Genomic DNA, 26,326 nt, shown 5'->3' on the forward strand with positions numbered 1-26,326 from the left:
CAACACCTGGCTCCCGGCATTAAATAAATAAATACATAAATATATAAATAAAACATGAATGTTATATCCTGTGCTAAACCTTTTTTATTTTACAGTTTTCCATTTACCATATTAATTTAAGTTTGTTTGAAATGTTGAAGTTAATGTACTTCAGGGGCTCTTTAGTAGCAAAGTGGACTTTTTTGCAAAAATAAGTTTGTCAGTTAAATGTTAATGTTGAAATGTTCTGCACTGTTGTAAATCAGTGTAGAAAAAGGGTACTCGCATAAAAGAGAGGCGAGTCAATTTTTTCATAAAACGGGGGCGTATCCACCTAATTTAATCATAACAAATTATACAGATCATTAAGGATACATATACTTGATTAAGTTTCAACTATACGAGATACATTTTCAAAGCGCTCTTAATACCCGATACACATAATAAAAAGACGTGGTTGTATTTATTTATTTATTTATTTATTTATTTATTTTTTTTTTTTTAAAACGCCCCCCCCCCCCCCAATCTGCGTTATGTGGATTATGCCAAATTGATTGTGCAAGTTGATTTAGGGCAGAACAAAGGCGCGTGTGCGCACGAACAGTCGTCGAGAGGTCGATGTGGAAGTTTTATCAAAACTAAGAAAAATAAGTTTTATGCGTGGGACACATTTATTAGTTTAAGTAATTGTTTTAACAGTTTTAAAAAAATGGTAAGTAAGAGCATAATGTGTGTCGGTAACAATTCTGTCAAACTAGGCGGGCCTTGGTTTTTTTATCTTGATTGGTTTGGAATGAAGCGGGAACTCAACAATTACCAGGACTTTGTGTTTACTTGTTTTTGAATTGTCACTTTTTACGCAAATATATTTTAAGTAAATAATACAGAATTTTTGGTTGTTGACACGTAGTATGTATTAGACCACGTTTTTCTACCATTCATTTGTCACTGGTGAATGGCGGGCGTTGTTTTACTGATTACACTATAGCCCTAAATAAAGTTGGATGCAGAAACGTGGTTAGTAAGGAAATTGATAGTAATGGTAAATCGCAGTATCAGTGTGATTAACATTTGTACATTTTGTACTTTTTTTTTGTATATAAGAAAAATCACTTCTTAATAATTATCTACATTCCTACAAGCGTCGCCTTCCCTCTTCAGAGCATGGCGGAGCCACGGCTGAGGTGGAGAGGTGGCTAACGAGTAAGAATAATTCGATATTTTCAGTTGGGCCATGGATATTGGATTTATAGCCTTTTATTGAGGAGTTTGATGTATTGCATATTCTTGTAATTGTTGTCATTATTTCTTCCATTTAAATTTGGACTACATTGTGCCCTTCCGAGTCAAGTCTGGTACATCATTAAGTAACTGATTGAGAGCAGCCGGGCATGCTGTCTCGAGTCCTAGCAGTTCAGAGCAGCTTTCATCGGTGATGTGACTAATCATCCCTTTGTACAGCGCAGTTACTTAACGCAGCAGATATATAGGCTACTGAATTCGTGGTATACGGTTTTTATTCACCGCAGGAGGATGTGGCAGTGGTTTATGTAAAGGCATACTTCTAAGGGGAATAAAAACCGTATACCACGAACGGTCATTCAGTATTCTGTTTATACCACAAGTATATTTAAAATGGCAGTAAAATGTGTACATTTTGTATATTAAATTAATTCATTCAGGGATTAGTTTACCTGGCGGATCTTTACTTTCATTGTCAACAGACTATGCTTACACGCTGGCTTGAATTTTAGCGCGGGAATCGCGCATTTTCCAAGTTGCTTCCGAATGTCTGCAATTTCAGTGCGTGAGAAAACCCGGATAGATATTTTAAGACTCCAAGCTACTGTATTTTGCACCAAATTTAGAATGCCTAATTTAAAGCACAACTACTATCTCTTAAGGAAGTGGATGTCAGTGAGGAAGGCACTATACGCCGCATTCTTCTGGTTAAAATATATACATAAATAAAGTAAGTAGCGCTGCATATTTTAGATGCCGCGAGACTATTCTCCCGTACAGGATTCTCAGCCGCCATCTTTAAGCATTCCACTGTATAAAGTAAACGGTTTTGAATATATATATATATATATATATATATATATATATATATATATATATATATATATATATATATATTTGTCTAGTTAGGTGTTTTGCAAGCGGTTTCGCTTTAAAATAAAAAAATGGTATGGAGTATTATAAACGTCAATTAAATAGTTATTTTAATTGGTTAATTTATAAATTAGTTTGTAAGTTAATTTGTCAATTCTTACGTTAAATCGTAAGTGAGCTGTTTGCGAATTGAACTTTCAAGTTCATTTGGCAATTTAACTTTCTAAAGCCTATGTTTGAACATTGTCAATTACACGAGGGGGCGTCTACAATCGATAGTGCTGCTAACGGTTTTTTATGCCTCCGTGATGTCATTGTATTTCGTGTGTGTCTGCAGACCGGAGGCTCATAAACCCTACAGCTGAAGATCGTTAGCACATGTGGCGTCAACTGGATTAAAATAAGGTAAGTAGTATATTTGTAAACCTACCACATGCGCATGTTTACCCCCAGGCTTTAACAGACCGGCATTAGTTAGTACAAACGTATTTTAAATAGATGAAAACATCGCTTACATATTTTTATATAATATATAGTGTATGTAAACTAATAGGTAATTACTATGGAGTTCTTTTATATATTTGGTTTGTGGTGTGCATGGTTGGGAAACGTATTGTACGGAATAAATATATTTATACTTAGTTAACGAGGAGTACCATCAACTTAGCAATAAGATAAGATTATCATTAAAAACAGGGTTTACTACTGACAGAAACAACATTTTGAGATTGCTGTGTAAATTTTTTTTTGGTTTTCCATTTGCTTGTGTTCCACATAGATTAATTGGCCAATAATGAAACAGTGCAATCATATGTGTCATTGACATTACTGTGATGTGCAGCGCAAGTGCATTTATTATTTAGGGATCATTCAAGTATTTCTCACACAGGCCTACATAAATTGAACAAGGGAGATACAATACGTTTCCCAACTATACACACCATGAACCAAATATGTAATAAAGAACTTCATAGTAATTATCTATTAGTTTACATATATTATAGCGATCTCGGTTAACGCAGGCAGGTGCATCACACGGGGCGAGGCAATCCACACGGCAGAGAGTGGGCGTGAACCTGGGACCTCTGGCACTGAAGCATAGCGCCGATACAAAAGAGCTGGCTCCTTTGCAAGGAGCGTATATTGAGCTTATGTCCCGGAGTATGATTAAGTCACCTACCAGCCCTGCTGCTGCTTCCCCCATGCACGCTACACACTCCCCTGCCAGCCTCAAGTCTGCCTCGGACTTGCTAACCAGGCTACAGTCAGACGAGTGCGTGCCCGGGTTCTTGCATCCCACTGTTGACACCAGTGTAGTGATCTCGGTTAATGCAGGCAGGCGCATCACACAGCAGTATCAGCACTACGTTTGTGTGTGAGGTCCTGGGTTCGCACCCACCCTCCGCCTATATGTGGATTGTCTCGCCCTGTGTGATGCGTCTGCCTGCGTTAACCGAGATCGATACACTATTATATAAAAATATTTAAGCGTTTTTTAATTTTATTTTCCAGCTATTAAAATGTTTGTATTAACTGCCTGGGGGTAAATATGTGCATGTGGCAGGTTCACAAATTAATATACTACTTACCTTATTTTAATCCAGTTGACGCCACACGTCCCAACAATCTTCGGCTGTACGGTTCATGAGCCTCTGGTCTGCAGACATACACTAGGAAGCATAGGCATAATTTACACGGGGGACATGCCCCCCTCACTAGTCAGTATAGAAGTCAATGGAAAGAAAAATGGGATCGGATCCGGGATTACTGGAGCCGGATCATGAGATGGTGTTTTACTACGAGGATCTGGATCAGGCTCCACTGATCTGTAATGCTGATCCGATCCTGGAGCTGCACACACCTTAACTAGGGAAACTGACCAATGAGAAGTGAACATGCATGACGTGTAGTTTAAAGGCCCCGGCTGACACATTTGTATACAGCCTGAGATCACAATAATGTTGGGGGAAAATGGCAAATAAATAGACAAAGATAGAGGAGGATGCACTACGTTGCTGTATCCAATAGTTTAAGCTTGTAATTCACCATAGTTTGTGTTATTTACTAATGTTATCATACTGAGGGTTCTGTCTACTTATAGTGTAACTTCTCATTTAAAATTGGAAGTAAACTCAACAGCAAAATTACCTTTGTGCAAATAGACATCAATAACAACTAAATACATTACCACTTTTTACACAATTATACCAAATTAATGACGATATATTACTGATTCTAAATTTTTCGGTATGTTTAAGTACATTGCACAGACTCTTGCATCTCTTATTTATCAATGATCCAAAAAATCTGTCACATTTTACTAAACATTTTTAAACTAATAATTACCATAATGAACATTATCGTATATCTTAGTAAAGTTGAGTTCTTACCTGTAAACAGGAACACATTTAAAGATTGGAACTCATTGTGTGGAGCTTGGTGTTTCTTTACATTACTTTGAGGTTCAAGCTACAAGCGCATGTGCATATTTTAAGTAGATGGAAGCTGAAAATACTTTTTGAAAAACACCCTTTTCATATAACAGTACATACTAGCATCATTTTAATAGTAAAACTGTAGTTATCTTAAGTATTTCAATTGTGGGGAAACCCTCAAAAAAAAAAAAAAATTCAAATTATTCGTCCCAGGGCCTCTGATAATATGGAGCAATATGGAGCTATGCACTGGCTTGAATGGCCAGCAAGGTGGCGACTATGGCAACCAAACTCTATCTCTGTTGTCTCGTGCATCTGATCCACAAACACGAAAAACAAATATATATTTATAGGAAAATAGGTCTTTCTGCCGTCGATGTTGCCATTTCTCTTATTTTGTAAAACTTTTGTGTGGAAAAAGTTTTACAGCATGAGGTAGGTCTGTCATACAGCGCAGCAGTAACATTGCAAAACACTCATTCACGGCTGTCTCCTTACATGGTCTAATACCGGAAATACACGAGTAGGACCTTGTTTTAAAGTTCTGATTCGCCTCTTTCCATTGTTGTATAGCAAGCAGGGCTCTCTTGCAGTGCCTGAGTAAAAACATTTAAAGGGCCAGGTTGCCGGCAGTACATTTAATATTAGGCAGACCCTATAGAGTTAAACATCCGAACAAGTACATGCGTGACCACAAAATCATTTTTATATATTTTTTTTAAATATAAATTTAGTTGTTACCAATTATTTTTTTATTATTTTCTCCCCAATTTGGAAATGGCCAATTATTTTTTGGCTCAGCTCACCGCTACCACCCAGCGCTGACATAAGAACATAAGAAAGTTTACAAACGAGAGGAGGCCATACAGCCCATCTTGCTCGTTTGGTTGTTAGTAGCTTATTGATCCCAGAATCTCATCAAGCAGCTTCTTGAAGGATTGATCCCAGGGTGTAAGCTTCAACAACATTACTGGGGAGTTGGTTCCAGACCCTCACAATTCTCCGTGTAAAAAAAAAAAGTGCCTCCTATTTTCTGTTCTGAATGCCCCTTTATCTAATCTCCATTTGTGACCCCTGGTCCTTGTTTCTTTTTTCAGGTCAAAGAAGTCCCCTGGCTAGACATTGTCTATACCTTTTAGGATTTTGAATGTTTGAATCAGATCGCCGCGTAGTCTTCTTTGTTCAAGACTGAATAGATTCAATTCTTTTAGCCTGTCTGCATACGACATGCCTTTTAAACCCGGGATAATTCTGGTTGCTCTTCTTTGCACTCTTTCTAGAGCAGCAATATCCTTTTTGTAACAAGGTGACCAGAACTGAACACAATATTCTAGGTGAGGTCTTACTAATGCATTGTAGAGTTTTAACATTACTTCCCTTGATTTAAATTCAACACTTCTCACAATATATCCGAGCATCTTGTTGGCCTTTTTTATAGCTTCCCCACATTGTCTAGATGAAGACATTTCTGAGTCAACATAAACTCCTAGGTCTTTTTCATAGTTCCCTCCTTCAATTTCAGTATCTCCCATATGATTTTTATAATGCACATTTTTATTGCCTGCATGCAATACTTTACACTTTTCTCTATTAAATGTCATTTGCCATGTGTCTGCCAAATTCTGAATGCTGTCTAGATCATTTTGAATGACCTTTGCTGCTGCAACAGTGTTTGCCACTCCTCCTATTTTTGTGTCGTCTGCAAATTTAACGAGTTTGCTTACTATACCAGAATCTAAATCATTAATGTAGATTAGGAATAGCAGAGGACCTAATACTGATCTCTGTGGTACACCACTGGTTACCTCACTCCATTTTGAGGTTTCTCCTCTAATCAGTACTTTCTGTTTTCTACCTGTTAACCACTCCCTAATCCATGTGCATGCATTTCCTTGAATCCCTACTGCGTTCAGTTTGAGAATTAATCTTTTATGCGGGACTTTGTCAAAAGCTTTCTGGAAATCTAAATAAACCATGATGTATGCTTTGCAGTTATCCATTTTCAATGTTGCATCCTCAAAAAAGTCAAGTAGGTTAGTTAGACACAATCTCCCTTTCCTAAAACCATGCTGACTGTCTCCCAGGATATTGTTACCATATAGGTAATTTTCCATTTTGGATCTTGTAAACTTGTGGAAACTATAAGAAAGTCAGGCTTATTGGTCTGTAGTTACCTGGTTCGGTTTTTTCTCCCTTTTTGTGGATCGGTATTACGTTTGCAATTCTCCAGTCTGTCGGTACAACCCCTGTGTCAAGAGACTGTTGCATGAACTTGGTTAGCGGTTTGTAAATAACTTCTTTCATTTCTTTGAGTACTATTGGGAGGATCTCATCTGGCCCAGGGGATTTGTTTATTTTAAGAGCTCCTAGTCCCTTTTAACACTTCTGCCTCTGTTACGCTAAAGTTATTTAAAATTGGATAGGAACAGGTCGACATGTGGGGCATGTTGTCCGTGTCCTCCTTTGTAAAAACCTGTGAAAAGTAATCATTTAATATATTTGCTATTTTTTTTTCTTCATCTATGATTTTGCCATTTGTGTCTCTTAGACATTTAACCTCCTCTTTGAATGTTCTCTTGCTGTTATAATATTGGAAAAATATTTTGGAATTGGTTTTAGCCCCCTTAGCAATATTGATTTCTATCTCTCTCTTGGCCTTTCTAACTTCCTTTTTGACTTGTGTTTGCAGTTCCAAGTACTCTTTCTGTGTACTTTGTTTTTGGTCCCTTTTAAACGCTCTGTAAAGTGCCTTTTTTCGCTGAATACTTTTTTTAATTGATCTATTAAACCATTTTGGCCATTTTGTTTTAGATTTAGATTTGTCTGCTTTTGGGATGTAATTGTTTTGCACCTCTAGTACTACATTTTTTAAAAACAGCCATCCTTTTTCTGTGGATGTTTTCTCTATTTTACTCCAATCTACTTCTGTTAGACTCTGTTTCATACCTTCATAGTTTGCTTTTCTAAAATTGTAAACCTTAGCTTTAGTCATTACTTTTTGGGGTTTTAAAAAATATTTCAAATGAGACCATATTGTGGTCTGAGTTTGCCAATGGCTCTCTGACCTCTGTTTTAGTTATTCTGTCTTCATTATTTGAACAGACTAAATCAAGGCCTCTAGTCGGTGCCTTGACAAATTGCGTTAGGAAGCAGTCATTTGTCCACCATTTCCACCATTTCAATTTCATCCGTCGTGCCCCCCATCGGGTTTTCTCCTTTTCTACATGCATTTCGAATGTCATTTATATAACAGATTATTTTGCTCAGCGTCTGAATTTGGCGGTCTGTAGTATGCTCCTATTATTATGCCCTTTGAATTTGTGTCCATTATTCTGACCCATATTGATTCTGCATTGTTTTCTTTGTCCTGATTTAACACCTGGGCTTCAAGACTATTTCTTATGTATAGCGCTACCCCTCCGCCTCTTCTGTCGCGCCTGTCTTTACTATATAGTCTGTACCCACTAATATTATATTCGTCTCCATCACTCTGACAACCAAGTTTCTGTAACACCTATCACATCGTAGTTACTTGTTAGTGCAGTAGCTTCAAGTTCTAACATTTTGTTTCTGAGACTTCTAGCATTATGATAAATACATTTAATAGTTGTCTTACCTGAGTTGGTGCCCTTGTTTTGATGTGGTCTCCCTTCTGTTTTTTTGTTTTCTCCCCCCTTCCTTTCTAGTTTAAATGCTTCTGGACCTCCTCAAGGATCCTTTTCTCCGAGTAGATTGGTTCCCTTTCTGTTTAAGTGCAGTCCGTCCCCCCTGTATAGATAGTCCTTGTTGTAGAATGTGCTCCAATGTTCAAGAAAGGTGAAGCCTTCCTGTGTGCACCACGATTTCAGCCATGCATTTTGATTTTGTATTTCCAGCTGTCCATATGGTCCTTTGCAAGGTGCCGACAGTATCCCAGAAAATACCAGAGTTTTGGTCTTGTCTTTTAATTTCCTTCCTAGCTCTCTGAATTTGTTTTGCAGGGATCTTGGCCTGTCTCTTCCAATGTTGTGTGTACCGATGTGGACGACTACTACCGGGTCGTCTCCTGTTCGTTCTAGGAGCCTGTCCACATTCTCAGTGATGTGCTTGACTGAGGCTCCTGGAAGGCAGCACACTGTTGTAGTAAGGGGGTCCAAACTGTGAACTAAACTTGCTGTGTTTCTCAGTATGGAGTCCCCAACAAGGGAGGACGAAGACGAACACACGCTGTCCTCCGAAACGTGTGACGTCAGCCGACCACTTTTTTTTCACACTGCGGACTCACCATGCAGCCACCCAAGAGCTGCAACGTCGGAGGACAGCGCAGCTTACAGGCAAGCCCGCAGGCGCCTGGCCAGACTACTGGGGTCGCTGGTGCGCGGTGAGCCGAGGACACTGGCCGACCTAACCCTCCCCCCGGGCGGCGCTAGGCCAATTGAGCGCCGCCCCCTGGAAGCTCCCGTCCTCGGTTGGCAAAGGAATAGCCTGGACTCGAACTCGCGACGTCCAGACTATAGTGCATATCCTGCACTCCACGCGGAGCGCCTTTACTGGATGCGCCACTCGGGATCTCCTTAATTTTTTTTAATTACATAACACTATTTTCTCTAATCCGCTAATACTTTTGTAAGTTTACTAGATTGCTGCATTGAAATGTCAGGTTCATGTATTAAGAATGCAGTATCACTTATTTGCTAGTTTACAAAAAGCGTAAATAATACCTTAAGTTTAAAAGATTGCCTTGCCAGAGGCTCTCTTGACAGCCATTTCTGGGTTTCTTTGTAACGCAGCTAGCCATTCAGAGAGCGATAGGGGTGGGACGTAAACATTTTTTAAAATGTTTGTGTGTAGGTACTACAGTTCTGCAATTCAGTTTTCAGAAACTTGTGTGGCTCTCTAGAAATATAGCAACATAACAAACACTCAAAAAAAAATAATTGTCCAATGGGCAAAGTTTGACATAAAAACTAGTTGCCCCTATATATTTCATGCTGGGACGAACATGGGATTTTAATGTTTGGATATTCGGTCAATTTAAATATTCGTTCGTTTTTCAAAAAGTAATAGCCATGTCTGTGGCCTGTGTGCTTGCCTTTATTTTACAGCAAGACCTTACAATATGTAACACGTTAAAATAGAAAGGTATACCAGGAGTAAAGAATAAGGTGTGTTGGACTTGCTTTACCCCATTGAATTAACTACAAAACAAACTATGCCAAATAGCAGTTAAAGTTAAATGTTTTTTTGTTTATTCCCGATTTTATTACCTGTTTATTCATTTGCTGTCTTCCCCAACGAAATTCATATGGTCACGGGCATATTCTTCTGGGTTTTCTGTGTATTTAAGCATTTTACATTTCTCCACAATTTGCAACTCTGTTTTAAATTCCACAAGCGTGTAAATACTGTTATCGAACTGTAATATAGTTTTAAATCTCACGAGTAAGAACAACCCTCCACTTAGTTGCAATCCTCCAATAGATATGTAGGAATGTGTTGTCACTCAGTAGTTGGGGTGGGTTCAAAGTATTCAGGAGGAATCAATGCAAGATACAAGTCAGGAAGGAGGGACATTTTTATTGGAAGTTTATTTATTTTGTGTAGGTTACTAATTTATTATTTATTTATTTTTTACGGGGAAAAGGGTCAAATCAACGATTATTGGCTATGCACCGATTTTAATTGTTTTGGGGGGGTTTATCGGTTAAAACCGAAAATCAGAAGCCCTACTCATAATAGTTGAATTATAAATATTTTTTAATAAGACACAATCAATCTTTTAATTATGTAACATTTGGTTAACTTTGGGAATACTGAATATCACAAATATTAATAAAACAAAATAGCTACTGGGAAGAAGCAGGTCATTGAAATAGGCATTTTATTTATTAGGCATAAAGGTAACACAATGTAAAAATTAGGTTAATTTTGCAGTTTACTTTTATTTTGCAATTTTTTTTTCTCCTTTTTACAGTCTGTCAAAGAATCACAGCGTCGTAATGTTGAGGAGAAAGGACCTCAAATTTCACCATCAACAAAAATGGCAAATGGATACATTTTGCCAGAAGGAAAAGTCACACCGAATACAATTTTTGTTGGTGGAATTGATATGAAGGTATGCAAAAAAAAAAAAAAAAATTACTGGGTATATTTTTACATTTATTATGTATTGATTATGATGGCCTAATGCATTTTTTTAGGTGGATGAAAGTGAAATCGGTGATTTCTTTGCAAGATATGGGGCAGTGAAGGAAGTTAAAATAATCACTTACAGAGGAGGTATATGCAAAGGGTGAGTATCAAGCCAAGGTAGGATGCTTGTTTCTTTGAATACTATGGAGTGGCAGATCATTTTAAAATATAATTTGTTTTAAACAGGCTCAATTATGTATGTAGGCCTGGATGGCACCCATTGCAGGGGCCATTAATTTAAAACTTGTGCTATTATTATTATTATTATTATTATTATTATTATTATTATTATTATTATTTATTTCTTAGCAGACGCCCTTATCCAGGGCGACTTACAATTGTTACAAGATATCACATTATACATTATTTCACATTATACAGATATCACATTATTTTTACATACAATTACCCATTTATACAGTTAGGTTTTTACTGGAGCAATCTAGGTAAAGTACCTTGCTCAAGGGTACAACAGCAGTGTCCCCCACTGGGGATTGAACCCACAACCCTTCGGTCAAGAGTCCAGAGCCCTAACCACTACTCCACACTGCTGCCCTTACTTTCATTGTGCAGAGGTCCAGGCTTGAGTACTCCTAAATAATTATAAATACTTGAGCACTAATTTTATTAAGAGTACTCAAAAATGTAAATACAGTGCACTCTGTTTAAGAAACAATGATAGAAGAATCAACCGCATACAGTGATCAAAACCACTTGGACAAAATCGTTCCTACACTAACCAATATAAAATAATCTGCTTGTAAGAATCAAGCAATCTTCTTACGAGAATAATTTCGGGGCAAACTGACTACATGTAATACGGTACTTGATCAAGTGCAGTGACGTGTACAGCCAATAAAGCTGTTTTTTAATTTGAATTTTATCACATCTCGCGTGATTAGGCATGTACGCAGTGTGGATAGTGCAGTGATGCAGGAAACACTGCATTGTTTGTAATCAAACAGTGACTGTGCCACTGCATTGGGCAGGTATGTTTTTTGTGTTCTCTGTTACTGAATATTTGTTTCAATAAAGTGACTACACATTCATTGAATACATACCGAGTATAGCAGTGGTATTGTGTGATATGCATGTAGAGGGAGTGGGATTGTGGCGCTTTGCATCTCCGTTTTAATGAAAAACTGAGACTTGCATCGCAACAGAAAATAAGAACGCCACAGGTGCTTAAATGCAGTGGTAGTCCTGACAGTAAGATGCTGTACTGTAATGTCATTTTAATTCAAATTTCAATTTCAGTCGGGATGTCTTCAGATTTGAAGATTGAACATGTTGAATCTTTTTTCAGACGCAGTTTCGTTCAGATGTGATCAGTCTGTCTGTGTGTGGCGGTTGCCGACCAAGACTGACTGAGACTGATTAGTCATAAGGGTGTCAACCAATGGTGAAGCAGGTTTAAGTGACGTAGCTTGTAATGTAACTTGTCATTACAAGATGGCGGAATGTTAACAGCTTTAGTTCCACAGGTAAAAATACATTAGTCTTGAATTGCTCTGAGTGTCCCAAATTCAAAAATACCAGATCTGTACATTTTGAATAGTGTTTTTCTTTTTTTTTTAGGCGGTTACTAATCAAAGGTAAATGATCAATTTATGTTATCAATCTACTGGCAGCCTATTTTCTTACTGCGCTAAAACAGAAGTAACCGGTACGTCGATCTCCAATAGGTCACAGGTCACAAATCACAAGCCCCTAGAGCCACACGCTGAGAAAAAAACGCCAAAGTCAAATAAAAATCAACAGGTTGGATTTTATTTACCACAGGCTAATGGTCAATAGCTAAATGAATAGGCCAAGCGCTTCTTTTGGCTGCCTCGCGGCGCTGTCTCCACCGTCTAATCAGCATACCATGCCATGCATAATGTGAAGGTTGTTATGTTGGGCTAAGTTAATACAAAAATGTGTACAGGGCAGTATTAATTAAATTTGCATATATAGTAATCACCAGTATCTAGTTGTGGTCAGTAATTCAGTCTTAGCAGTGTGTGACACCCAGTCGGGGGGGGAAAACTCAATTGTGACGTAGAACCAAAACTAAGCACAATATACTGCTGTGCATCGCCACATGGATCACCTTGCTTCCACTTCCACAAACAGACATTCAAGGAGAGCAAAGCATGTTGTACAGCAAATGGAGTATCTTGCTTTTGTAGGGTTTTGTCATTTTTTACATGATCTCTTCTCAGAGGTGTCAAAGCTTAGCCTTACACGCCAAAATAAGTAATTTTTACCCAAGTTGTAGCTGCAGTTGAGAATTGTGTCTTGACAATCAAAAGTATGAGGGAAAAGCCATTAAAAAATGGCAAACTAGAGACATTTTTGCAGCAAGTGGATTCCCAACCAGAGCCAGATCCATAGCAGCAGGGTCAGTCAGGCTGCAACCGGGCCAGAGCTACCAGCAATAGATTTACCAGCATTACATTTCAGGAAAATAAACTTAATGACCTAAAGACACATACAGTGCCTATAGAAAGTCTACACCCCCTTTTGAACTTTATTTCACATTTTGTTGCGTCAGGTCAGTGCATCAGTTTCATGCATTTAAATGAGGGTTTTTTCCACTTATGTACACACTATACTTCACACTTAAGGGGAAAAAGTTTTTATTGAGAAATTATACATTAAATACAAAACTGAAATCCTAATTGGAGAAGTCTCCACCCCCCTGAGCTAATACTTCGTGGAAGCACCTTTGGCAGCAATTACAGCTGTGAGTCTGTTGGGATTGGTCTCTACCAACTTTGCACACTTAGATTTGGCAATATTTGACCATTCTTTAAAAAACTGTTCAAGTTCTGTCAAGTTCCTTGGGGACCGTTGATGGACAGCAATCTTCAAGTCATGCCACAAATTTTCTATTTTTTTTGCATACTTCAAACGGGATTCAAGGTGGGCTTTCTTGAGTAATGGCTTCCTTCTTGCCACCCTACCATACAGGCCAGATTTGTGGAGTGCTTGGGATATTGTTGTCACATGCACACTTTGCCCAGTCTTGGCGATTTAAAAGCTTGTAGCTCTTGCAAAGTTGCCATTGACCTCTTGGTAGCCTGTCTGATCTGTCTCCTCCTTGCTCGGTTATCCAGTTTGGAGGGACGGCCTGGTCTAGGCAGGGTCTTGGTGGTGCCATACACCTTCCACTTCTTAATAATCGTCTTGACCGTGCTCCAAGGGATATTCAAGGCCTTTTGATTTTTTATATATATATATATATATATATATATATATATATATATATATATATATATATATATATATATATATATATATATATATATATATATATATAATATTATTTATATATATATATATCCATCCATCCATCCATCCATCTCTGGAAAAAATTGAGACCACTGCAAAATTATCAGTTTCTCTGGTTTTACTATTTATAGGTATGTGTTTGGGTAAAATGAACATTTTTGTTTTATTCTATAAACTACTGACAACATTTCTCCCAAATTCCAAATAAAAATATTGTCATTTAGAGCAGTTATTTGCAGAAAATGACAACTGGTCAAAATAACAAAAAAGATGCAGTGTTGTCAGACCTTGAATAATGCAAAGAAAATAAGTTCATATTCATTTTTAAACAACACAATACTAATGTTTTAACTTAGGAAGAGTTCAGAAATCAATATTTGGTGGAATAACCCTGATTTTCAAGCACAGCTTTCATGCATCTTGGCATGCTCTCCACCAGTCTTTCACATTGATGTTGGATGACTTTATGCCACTCCTGGCGCAAAAATTAAAGCAGCTCGGCTTTGTTTGAGTGCATGTGACCATCCATCTTCCTCTTGATCACATTCCAGAGGTTTTCAATGGGGTTCAGTTCTGGAGATTGGGCTGGCCATGACAGGGTCTTGATCTGGTGGTCCTCCATCCACACCTTGATTGACCTGGCTGTGTGGCATGGAGCATTGTCCTGCTGGAAAAACCAATCCTCAGAGTTGGGGAACATTGTCAGAGCAGAAGGAAGCAAGTTTTCTTCCAGGACAACCTTGTACTTGGCTTGATTCATGCGTCCTTCACAAAGACAAATCTGCCTGATTCCAGCCTTGCTGAAGCACCCCCAGATGAGTCAAATTTTCAGCTTTGCCTAACACCTGGTCGTCTAATGGTTAGACGGAGACCTGGAGAGGCCTACAAGCCACAGTGTCTCGCACCCACTGTGAAATGTGGTGGAGGATCGGTGATGATCTGGGGGTGCTTCAGCAAGGCTGGAATCGGGCAGCTTTGGCATGAATCAAGCCAAGTAGTATTGTGTTTAAAAATGAATATGAACTTATTTTCTTTGCATTATTCAAGGTCTGACAACACTGCATCTTTTTTGTTATTTTGACCAGTTGTCATTTTCTGCAAATAACTGCTCTAAATGACAATATCTTTATTTGGAATTTGGGAGAAATGTTGTCAGTAGTTTATAGAATAAAACAAAAATGTTCATTTTACCCAAACACATACCTATAAATAGTAAAACCAGAGAAACTGATAATTTTGCAGTGGTCTCAATTTTTTCCAGAGCTGTGTGTGTATGTATATATATATATATAATTAGTACTGTGCGAAAGTTTTAGGCAGGTGTGAAAAAATGCTGTAAAGTAAGAATGCTTTCAAAAATAGACATGTTAGTAGTTTATGTTTATCAATTAACAAAATGCAAAGTGAGTGAACAGAAGAAAAATCTACATCAAATCAGTATTTGGTGTGACCACCCTTTGCCTTCAAAACAGCATCAATTCTTCTAGGTACACTTGCACAAAGTGCAATATATATATTTATATATATATATATATATATATATATATATATATATATATATATATATACATTTATTTATTATATATATATATATATATATATATATATATATATATATATATATATATATATATATATATATATATATATATATATATATAATAATTTATTTATTATATATATTTTATTTATTATATATATTTTTTATACCCATCCCTTGATCTGTTATTTTCAACAAATTTGTCCCGGAGTTCTTTTGAAAGCTCTTTGGTGCTCATGGTTGAGTTTTTGCTTTGAAATGCACTACTCAGCAGAGGAACCTACAGGAACTGCTGAATTTATCCTGAAGTCATGCAAATCACTACTATTTAACACAGGTGGAGGCCACTTGGTGTGTGATTTTGAAGGCGATTGGTTACACCTGAGCTAATTTAGGATTGCAATTACAAGGGGGATGGACTTTCTATAGGCACTGTATGGAAAAACTGTTGAAATAAGTTAGGGGGTTTTAGGGCTGCAACGATAAAATCGAAAATCGATATTTTTATCGATTTTCCTCCTTATTACGATCATCGATAATAAAACTGGATGATCGATAATGGCAAAGTTTATTAAATTTCTGGAATTTATCAACTAAATGTTGCACCAAACTTCCTATATTGGCATTTAAATTACAGGACGCCACCATTATGTCTACTTGAAATACCGACACAAATACCCGGCACTAAGGTTCAAATGTATCTCCTCAAGTGCAGCGCGAAACTGATTAATTCTCTTCCGGTTCGTTTACATAAATGAAAGATGTCTGACAAAAGTGATAACACGGCGGGTAGAAGTGCTCCTGAGCGCACAATTGTTACACCACCCAGTATGAAAAGCAAACACTGGCATCATTTCGGATTTTGGACGATTGGAGGACAGATTGAAAATAAAAAAAATGTATGTAAATTATGCAAACGCGAACTCCCCTATAATTCAAATACAACGAACATGAGAAGCCATTTGGAAAAACACCACCCACTTGAGTGCAGCGAAATACACGGTAAGGAGGAGGGATCAGAAACGGCTGTGCCTTCATGTCCTAAACAGCCACGAATGACAGCGTTTTTTCAACAAACTTCTGCTGCTGCATTACCCGGTCAACGAAGTGAAGCAATTACAAAATCTCTTGTAAAATTCATCTGCAAAGATATGAGACCCATCAGCATTGTCGAGGGTGATGGTTTCAGGGAATTTTGCAGTGAAATGGAGTCGCGATACAAAATTCCGAGTCGCACAACAATTTCAAAGAACATACTTAAACTGTATGATACCACTCGTGCAAATGTAAAACAAATACTGCATGATTGTAAGGACATTGCTTTAACTACAGATGGTTGGACCTCCTTAGCCACCGATGCTTATGTTACCGTAACAGCGCATTGCATTACTGATTCTTGGGAACTGCAAGATTTTGTTCTGCAAACCAAAGAGCTTCGAGGAAGTCACACAGCAGAAAATGTTGCAGAGTGTATTTTAGAAATTCTGGATGATTTTAATATACGCGAGTCAGTAATTGCTGTCACTACTGATAATGCACTGAACTACGTCAACGCAGTAGAAAGATATCTCAATTTGATCAACATCCCGTGTGTGGCTCACACAATTAACCTTGCTGTACGGAAGGGACTGAATACTGGACCGATCGAAAGAACACTTACCCGACTTAAAAGTTCGGCTGCACATTTCAATAGGTCACCAACTGACAAATGTCTTCTGGAGGATAAGCAAAAGTTGCTCGGATTAAAAAATGACAATTTAATCAATGACTGTGTTACACGCTGGAACAGCACCTACGACATGATTTGCCGAGCATCAGAACAACAGGCTGCAGTGGCCGCTGTAATCTTTGAAAAAAAGCTCTCGCATCTGGAGTTAACAACTAACGAATGGATGGTTGTTGAAAATATCCGTGAAACTCTGAAACCATTCAAAACGGCAACCGCTGCATTATCAACAGACAAATACCCCACAGCTTCAGCTGTTTTACCTCTTCAGCATATCCTGATCAATCAAGTTAAATTGATTGCAGCATCTGAAATTCCTGTAATAAAGGAGATGAAAAACAAAATCTACAGTGATCTGAGTTTGAGGTACGACCAAGAAGAACGACAATCAACATTCATGCTTTTGAACAAAACGTCATTCTTTGACCCACGCTTTCACCGATTGATACATTTATCTGAACAAGAAAAGCGTCAGGTACAGGAAGAAATTCAAACAGAAGTGATACAGAGTTTTGTAAATGAAACTGATTTGGTAAATGAACATGGCAGTTCTGAAAATAAAGACGCTAGCAGAAAAACTGCGCTGTCTGCAATGGGTGACCTGTTTGGGGACACATACACCTGTGGGCAAGAAGAAACAAAGAATTGCGAAATACAACTGATGCAGGAGATAGCGTGCTATGTCAAGGAGACACCACTCTCAGCAGATAGCAATCCACTGGAATGGTGGAAAAAATCAGGCCTGAAATATCCACACCTTGCTCAACTGGCCAAAAAATACCTGTGTGTGCCAGGCACATCTGTGCGCTCTGAACGTGTCTTTTCGACAGCAGGAAACATTGTAAATAAAAAGCGAGCAGCCCTGGATCCAGAGCAAGTCGACAGGCTTGTGTTCCTTGCAAACAACATTTAAAATACACACGTTTGAATGGACAGATTGGATATACATAGTTTTTGTTTCTTTTTGGACTGTTACAATTCTGTGATCTAGTTGGATATTTCTTAAGGACAACACACAGTAAGTAACTGACTGTACATTAACTTATATATTTTTTTCATTTGAAAGTTTATATTTTGTGTACCTGGGTAATCATATATACACACTTTTATAACGCTTTTTTTTTTTTTAGTTTGACATTTGACCGTAATCCGGTGTTGCCATTAGATGTTTTTCTAAACAGAGGGTTGCGAGATACTAAAACACTGTAAGAGTATAATATAGAGGTGTCTTATTTTGTATTGTAGGTAAAACAAAAATAACTCTAAATATCGATTTTTTTTTATCGATCGATTTGATATTGTGGGTTCAATTATCGATTTCAGTTTTTGGGTTAACCTGACACCCCTAGGGGGTTTTGAGTACATGTTTGGCAACATGATTAAGCTTTCCACTGAGGAAATACATTGTGGTATTAATATCCAGATCAACACCATGCTTAGGTTAACAGTGACATTTAATAAAGCTCGTTGTCTGATGCCTTGGTGTTCACTGTGGTGATCATCTGATTGCAGCACATATCATTGGTATACAAGTTTATGGCATATTCTGTTGCATTTCTGTTTCTAGCTTCATATCACACTGCACTAATATTTACTTCAAAGCAATATTTTGTGGAAAAGACTTCTTGTCTGGTTACAGAAGCCAGAGTCTTTGCGTTCCCAAATCGGTCAGCATTGGCTCACGCACAACTTAACGGAAATAAATATCTTGTACCCTTAGGTACGGGTTTGTCTCATTTGAAGAGGATGTGGATATTCAAACCATTGTTGAAGTAAGTATTGTAGATTTCAGTACGTTTAAACATTCCTGGCACAGACCCTGAATAGCTCTAATCTTGGAAAACCTTACCTAAATTAACATTGAGTACAAGGTGAGTGCTAATCAGAGTCTTTTAAACTAGCCAAAAGAGTGAAGTAGCAGTGTAGAGCTTGATCTGTCAGAACTGACTAGTTCTGAAATTTGAAACCAGTACTCCCATCTCTTATGGGAGTCTGAGAGGGTGATAGAATACATGTTTGTCAAATATGAAACCAAGTGTTCTCTTTTCTGAGTTTATAAATTCAATTTTTTTTCTTAGCAACAGGTCAGTTTTAAAGGCAGAAAGTTGAAACTTGGACCAGCAATAATGAAAGAACGAAGTCTATGTAAGTTTCTGCATACAGTCACTGTAGCTGTAGTTGTACCCCACAACAAGTTGTCAATAAAATGTATTGTTTTTGTTGGGTAGGTTCTATTCAGAGTCATATTGGACCTACACAATGGATGACGGCTCCTTCGCAACAGGTGTATTGTGTGTGTTGCAGCCAAATTATGGAAAATGTTATGCAGCCTTCTCCTGTTATGAGCCCAGGAAACCAATATGTTCAGGTAATTGAAATATACTGTCTGTAATTAAGGGATAGTAAAATGTAATGGTCTTTTTGGTAGTGGACAAATGCATGTTTATACCTTAAAACTGGGTTAAAACATTTGCTCAAGGTTCTGTTAAAATTGGTTTCTGTACAGAAAATAGGGGGAAATGTCACCAGATAGATCTGTGGCGCTTTTGTTTAGTACAGCTTTGTCTAAAAAGTAGAAATAAAATGCCCCTTAACCTACTCCTGTCCCATGTAATAACTTCATTACACATTTTATTCATAAATAATGGAAAATAGCTTTTATTATTTTATTGCTAGGACCTTGATGTGATGCCTCCACTTATATGCTCACTAGTATTGAGCACCAAAAACGGTTCTGCATGATTTTACAAAGGTACATCGCAACAGCTATTTAAAGATGAGGTTTACACAGATTTATTTTTTTAAAGTAAGTTCTCAAAGTAAGAACAGTTGACATGTTTCTTTGTGCATCTTGCCCTGTACAGTGTCATGCATCATGCTACACTGGGGGAGCGCTTAACAGGAAGACTTGGGTAAAACTTATGTCTGTAAATTACAAATGTAATTTGCTGTTCTTTTTGAATTAGACAAACATAAAATAGATAAACTGATGGTTTTTAGGTGTAATACCCCAAAATACCCCTTTTTTTTAGTACATTAAATTGGCATTAGTCAAATATGAACATTATTTATTCATTGTTTTAAATGTCTATACTAAAGTGTAGTGCATTTTAGTTAGTGTTGGGACAAAAATCCAAAGTCGAAAGTCTATTTTTTGACTTGTATTGGGATAAAAATTAAGATGTTGTTTGTATTTACTACAAATGACAAATACCTTGCTGTTTTAAAAGTTCTTTTAAATGTTCCTTTTTGCACCAAAGTCAAAAAATGACTTGTGCTCTTTCCAAATCAAAGTCTGAATAATTCTCAGGAGCTTCCATTGAAATTGTGTCAGAATAGTTCTCAATAAAAACCCTGCAGGCCTCATCCAAGGTCTTAAAACCATGATTTTTGAGAGAGTCCAAATTCTTGGCTGAGTGTCGGCAGGTAAGATGCTCCAATACCAGAGAGGATGCAGGGAGCAGTAGAACCATTTTTACACGTTGCATTGCATACAACTACTTCGTAATATAAACAATTATTGGATAGGGATGAAATGGGGATTTGTTGTCTTTTACATCTGTTTTAGAAACACACTGCTGTTATTGTTTTGTGTTTTATTAATGTCCTGCGTATGTAACGCAGAATTCTGCGTAAACGTGACCTGAAATGCGTTGTCAACTTTATGTACTATTTATTTCGAGAAGAAACAAAACCATGTTTAACTTGAACTGTTTGACATCCATTTTGTAGTTAATTCACTGGGGTAAATTAAGGCCTACACAATGTATTTACTCCTGTGATTTTTTTACTTTGACGTGTTACTGTAACATCTTGCTGTAAAACACAGGCACACACACGGGCCATGCCCCTCTGCCCCTGCTGCTATGCTGTCTCTGCTGCATTCTGAACAATATAATGGCTTTTATTACTTTTTGAAAAGACTATCCAAACAAATATTTAAATTGAGCGACTATCCAAACGTGAAAATCCTGTGTTCGTCCCAGCACTAATTTCAGTATAATATTATTCCTGCTGCAAAGTAGGGGTGTGCTGATTCATCGACTCACAAGGTGAACCATGATTTTTTTTTTTACACAATACAATTATCTAGATTTTATTTATTTATATAAAATTGTCTGCTAACAAACATGAGCATGCATTAATTTGTGTCTTCACTGATAATTAGAGAATATTCTTGTTATTATTTATTATCTTGTACTCTAGCAGCCTCACCTAACATTGACTGTTGTTCAGGGTGTTTTTGTCAAGTCCGCTGGCAGCTGAGTGGAGGCGGGTTAGTAATAATGATAATCTCATCAGGGCGATGGCAGTATTCAACCTGATCCGGACTGTTTAAAATCCAGTTTGGACTCTGCTCATGTTGTAGAAGTCACGCTACATATCATATCATGAAGACACTGCCGATACCCAGCCCTAATGCAAAGATGTCAAACGAGTTTAATTTAACTCCCTTTGAGGATGCATGTCCATGGTGATGGATGTATTGCAGGAAACTGTCCGTACAAATCAAATTGTGATGAAACTTGCCAAGGGCATTCTTTAGCAGAAGCTTTAGAGAATATGGTGAAATGGAGGCACTGGTTTGTCTGTCTGGTCAGAAATTGCTGCTGGGTGGTATTTAGGTTGATTTTACATGTTTTTGTGTTCAGAGACGGAGATTTATGTTCACTGGTTTGTTCAAGTAAAGAAAAGAAAAGCTGTTCTCATTATTAAGGTTTATGGGCCGGTTTATCAAGCTGATTAAATAGTTGGGAGACTTTCTAGGTTTGTCACTGTATTACTCGGAAATGTTTCAAAGCTGTATTTCTACACACCACCACAATGAATCAAAACTAACTTAACAGAATGTTTTAATAGTTTAAAAAATTGGTATGTGTGTATAATTATATATATATATATATATATATATATATATATATATATATATATATATATATATATATATAATTATATATATATAATTATATATATATATATATATATATATATATATATATAATGTGTGTGTGTGTGTGTATATATATATATATATATATATATATATATATAGTGTGTGTGTGTGTGTGTGTGTGTGTGTGTGTGTGTATATATATATATATATATATATATATATATATATATATATATATATATATATATATACACACACACATTATATATATATATATATGTCTACCCCACTTAAGTATGTAGTTTTAAGTGTATATCCTGCTTAAGTGTGTTAACTTCCAAAATTCAAAACCATTACCAGTCAGGGTTTCCCCTGGGTTCTAGATTTTTGTAGTCACTAGTGACTAATCCTTTCTAAAAACATTAGTCACTCCAGATATTCAGTAGTCACTACTGGCACACAGCTCAAGTCTTCAAGGGTGTTATGAATCCTGTTTTTATTTTATACCTTAAATCACTGTATTGACCAAAACAATTATTTAATTTAAACAGTTTTAATAATGCTCTACAGTTTAAATAAATTGGTAATGTACAGCTGTAAAGTTTTAGAACATTAAAATTCAAGAACCAGATTTATTTGCCCTGAAAAGCTACATACAGACACAGAATGCATTATGAATTACTTATACCATGTATGTCTTTTTACAATAAAAAGAAGAAAAAAAACAGTGTTAGAATATTTATATACAACCCATGGAAAAATAAGGCTGAAACTTTGCTGCTTGTTTTCTTTTTTGCTATCTGACACGTGTGAGCTTTGTTTGTTCTTTTTTTCTGGTGTTCCGAATCCAAGTCTTCATTTTCTACAACTTGTTGTTCTGTTTCACTCTGCTGTGGCCACGCTGAAAAAACGAGTGGATTTTCTTCTGCGACATTTTACAGTATTGGCTAACAATTTTGTTTTTTAATTCGTGCGCACAAGTGTACCGCAATCATGTATTTATATTGATGATAAAGTTATAGAAAAGAGGGCAAAGTTCACTATCTACACATCTCTACAGCTGGCCTCAATACGAAAACATATTACTGGTATTTTTTAATTATTGGTGACTAAAACGTACAGTACTGATGCTAATTAAAAAACAATAAAACGCTTACCTAGTATCAGTGTCATAGATGTCCCTGCTTGTTACCACACAAATCACTGATAATGGCAGGGAAATTGGAGAGAGCTTCAGTCGCAAGACATTTTTGGTGTTTTTAATCTTTGATGGTATTTCGCCTTGATCGCCATTTGCTAGTAATGTACTAGTATTGAGCAAACAATCCACATTTTTTCACTGGATTGAAAGCTAAAAACTACTCTCACACCAGACGTAACGGCTTGTCAAACTAGACCGCATGACAATACTTTGGTTTCTGATTGGCCATACATTCTGTATTTTGAAATGTAGTACTTAAGTTACAATAAACTTTAATCGGGTCATTGAAAAGAATAAAATATCGATTTGCAGGCATGAACGCACCCAGGAAATAAAATGAGTTAAAGTTTAGGCTTAGTTTAAAATGTCTTTTTTTGTATCCCAGACAAACTGCAGTAACCGCCCAACTGTTTTTATATTACATTTAAACAACAGGGCTTATTTAAAATGTACATATTTAATATGTAAATTAGCCATGTGTGCACTGAACGCTGTCACAGCGCGTCAGTCTGGTGTTAGCGATTTAAACGCTGATTACGTGACACGTTTGCAATAGATTGGCAAGTGGTACTAAATAAAATGCGTTGTCTGCCATTTCAGAATTTTTCTAGAGTACCCCCAGGGGTACGTGTACCCCAGTTTGAAAACTGCTAGAAGAAACCACGTTACCAACAGATACAGTTTAATAGTAGTAGTATTTAAATGCCGTTGTCCTGACTGGTAAATTCTTCCAGCTTCCCCTTTTATTTTGACAATTTCCATATAAAAAAAATGACATTTTTATCTTGACATTTTTCATTCTTAGCCACCAAGTAAATATTTTGGACAGTTTTCAAAACAATTGTTGCTTTATTTTTACACGTTGGTGTTGTTGATATGATAAACGAGTATATCTGCTTCAGGTTAACTTTTAACTTATTTTAATACTGCACATAATTATATAGTTTAGATAATGATACTTACCAAAACCATGCTGCACGTGAACTGTATTACATAAGAATTTCCTTTATTCCGATTCCAGTGGTGTTTTCTCAATGCAAGATGTATTGTAGGCATATATACAGTGCCGTATAAAACCACATACACTGTATATATACAATTTTATCATGTTCGTTATAAGCCTACTGGCGAAATGGTCAAGAGACAGTTGGTGCTTAACACATACGGAATAATTTTGGCCCTGAATTTTAGCATTTTTGGTCATAGAAAAGACACATTTCACATATTTTATAACGTTACCCTTGGCTACTTTTTCCTTTTTTTTTTTTTTTTTTTAGGTAATGATGCGTTTTCGTTTCACAAATCTTCTGCAGACAGACAGTATTTTTAAGCACAACTATAATAACCTTTATTTCAACAGTCACTGCCGAAGCTTATTACTTATTCTTCCAGAAGTAATGGTCGGGTGTAATGGATACGAGGTTATATTTGCGCCGGGCCATGTTGTTAGCAAGCCTGATGTTGTTGTTGTTGTTGTTGTTGTTGTTGTCCATGCTTTACTGTGAAACTGCCTGTGTAACCAGGGCGGGTGTGAGCGTATTCTACTGGACTGGAGAATAAAAGCACAGGAGTTTTTAATTATGAAAACGCAAGTGTAAAGAAACAAGTAAAGATTAGCCTGTCGTCAGACATGTCATGGTAATACAACAATCATTCATTTACTGCGTATTGGTATTGATTGTGTCTGGTCAGGGAAGGGGGACACTCGAGCGCGTCAAGAGAATTTCAGCGGGACATTGGCGCAATGGCGCTAACACTGCGGATGCAAAGGTTTGAGCAGAACTCTCTGTAATCGTGAAAGCGCAGCGGCAGAAGCTGTCTGGTTGCAAAGAGTAATGCGAGGCTGAAAACTACAGCAGCACAGAGTACAGCCTCAAAGCGGTCTGGGTTACCATGGTAACTGCCGCGCAACATGAAACTGAGGCGCTGAATGGCTGACTGCATTTACATCATCTACCACGGGATAAGAACGTTGCCGAGTCAATGAATCGATGAGGCCGAGGCGCTGATCTGATCAGCAGCAGTGACTCTATGGTTTAGCGATCCCTTCTTTTAAAGAACGAGACGTTGTGTGTGACTAACAAAAGGGATTTTTTTTTTATAGTACAAACAGAAACGACAGTCACTAGTGACGATTCCACATTTTTTTTTGTCGTCACTTTCAAAAAACATTAGCAAATTACGAGAGTGACGAGCGACAGCGAAACCCCGGTTACCAGTGCTGTATCATTAAATGCACCCTGTTTAAGTTTAATATTGTAAGTGCATATTCCTGTTATACTGTACAGCACATGCCTTGTAAATGAGCCCAGTGTCAGGAATGTGAAAGATTTCAATACATTCCTGCACTGAGATGGCTGCAATAAAGGAAACCAATTCTTCATTAATAGATTGATATGATTAAAGTAAAAAGGTATTTTGTGAATGCATCACTGCTCGTTGTTGACCATTTACTGTACATTCATATAAAGTTATAAACTGATGGTTCTGTGTTTTTTCTTATTCAAGTAAAATAATTGTTGGCCTGAATTGAGTGACGCTTCACAGGGCTTCAGACTGCAACTTGTACAAAAACAAGTTCAGCTGCTGATAAAACTGTGTTTGTTTCTCAAACTGACCATTTTAAGAACAGACAGTTTTACTATCACTTTAGTGTCTTATAAGGTTGCTGTATTTTAAGCATTTGAATTTGATAGCAACCAACTTGCTCCTAAAGTGACACTAAACAATTGGATTTGGCGACCCAATTATTTTTTGGCCTAGAAGCCATTGGCTCCTAAGGCAGAATGTGTTTTCTAGAGCCCTGCCTCAAAGAAACAATAAATACTGTAATAATTGGGATTACAGATCACCAACACGCTTCAGTATATACTTGTGTAGAAATATTCATGAAAAATAGGTAATATGCTTAAGCGGATTAGACTGTTTAGTTGGAAGAACAATTTTTGAAAATATATTTTAAAAGATATAAAAGCAGTAACATTTGACC

At 37.0% G+C, this 26,326-nt stretch overlaps 1 protein-coding gene across 1 annotated transcript in view; it reads left to right on the top strand.

The window, feature by feature from the left end:
- Nucleotides 1–507: 507 nt before the first annotated feature.
- LOC117400697 (deleted in azoospermia-like) overlaps nucleotides 508–26,326 on the top strand; it is a 33,939-nt gene continuing 8,120 nt past the window's right edge. Inside the window, exons 1-6 of the mRNA XM_059021586.1 lie at nucleotides 508–691; nucleotides 10,483–10,623; nucleotides 10,709–10,800; nucleotides 18,963–19,014; nucleotides 19,321–19,387; nucleotides 19,471–19,610. Of these exons, the coding sequence (XP_058877569.1) occupies nucleotides 689–691; nucleotides 10,483–10,623; nucleotides 10,709–10,800; nucleotides 18,963–19,014; nucleotides 19,321–19,387; nucleotides 19,471–19,610 (495 nt within the window). The 5' untranslated portion in view covers nucleotides 508–688. The remainder of the gene's footprint in view (nucleotides 692–10,482; nucleotides 10,624–10,708; nucleotides 10,801–18,962; nucleotides 19,015–19,320; nucleotides 19,388–19,470; nucleotides 19,611–26,326) is intronic.

Source organism: Acipenser ruthenus, chromosome 4, assembly GCF_902713425.1.
Source record: "Acipenser ruthenus chromosome 4, fAciRut3.2 maternal haplotype, whole genome shotgun sequence".
NCBI classification, from domain to species: Eukaryota; Metazoa; Chordata; class Actinopteri; order Acipenseriformes; family Acipenseridae; genus Acipenser; species Acipenser ruthenus.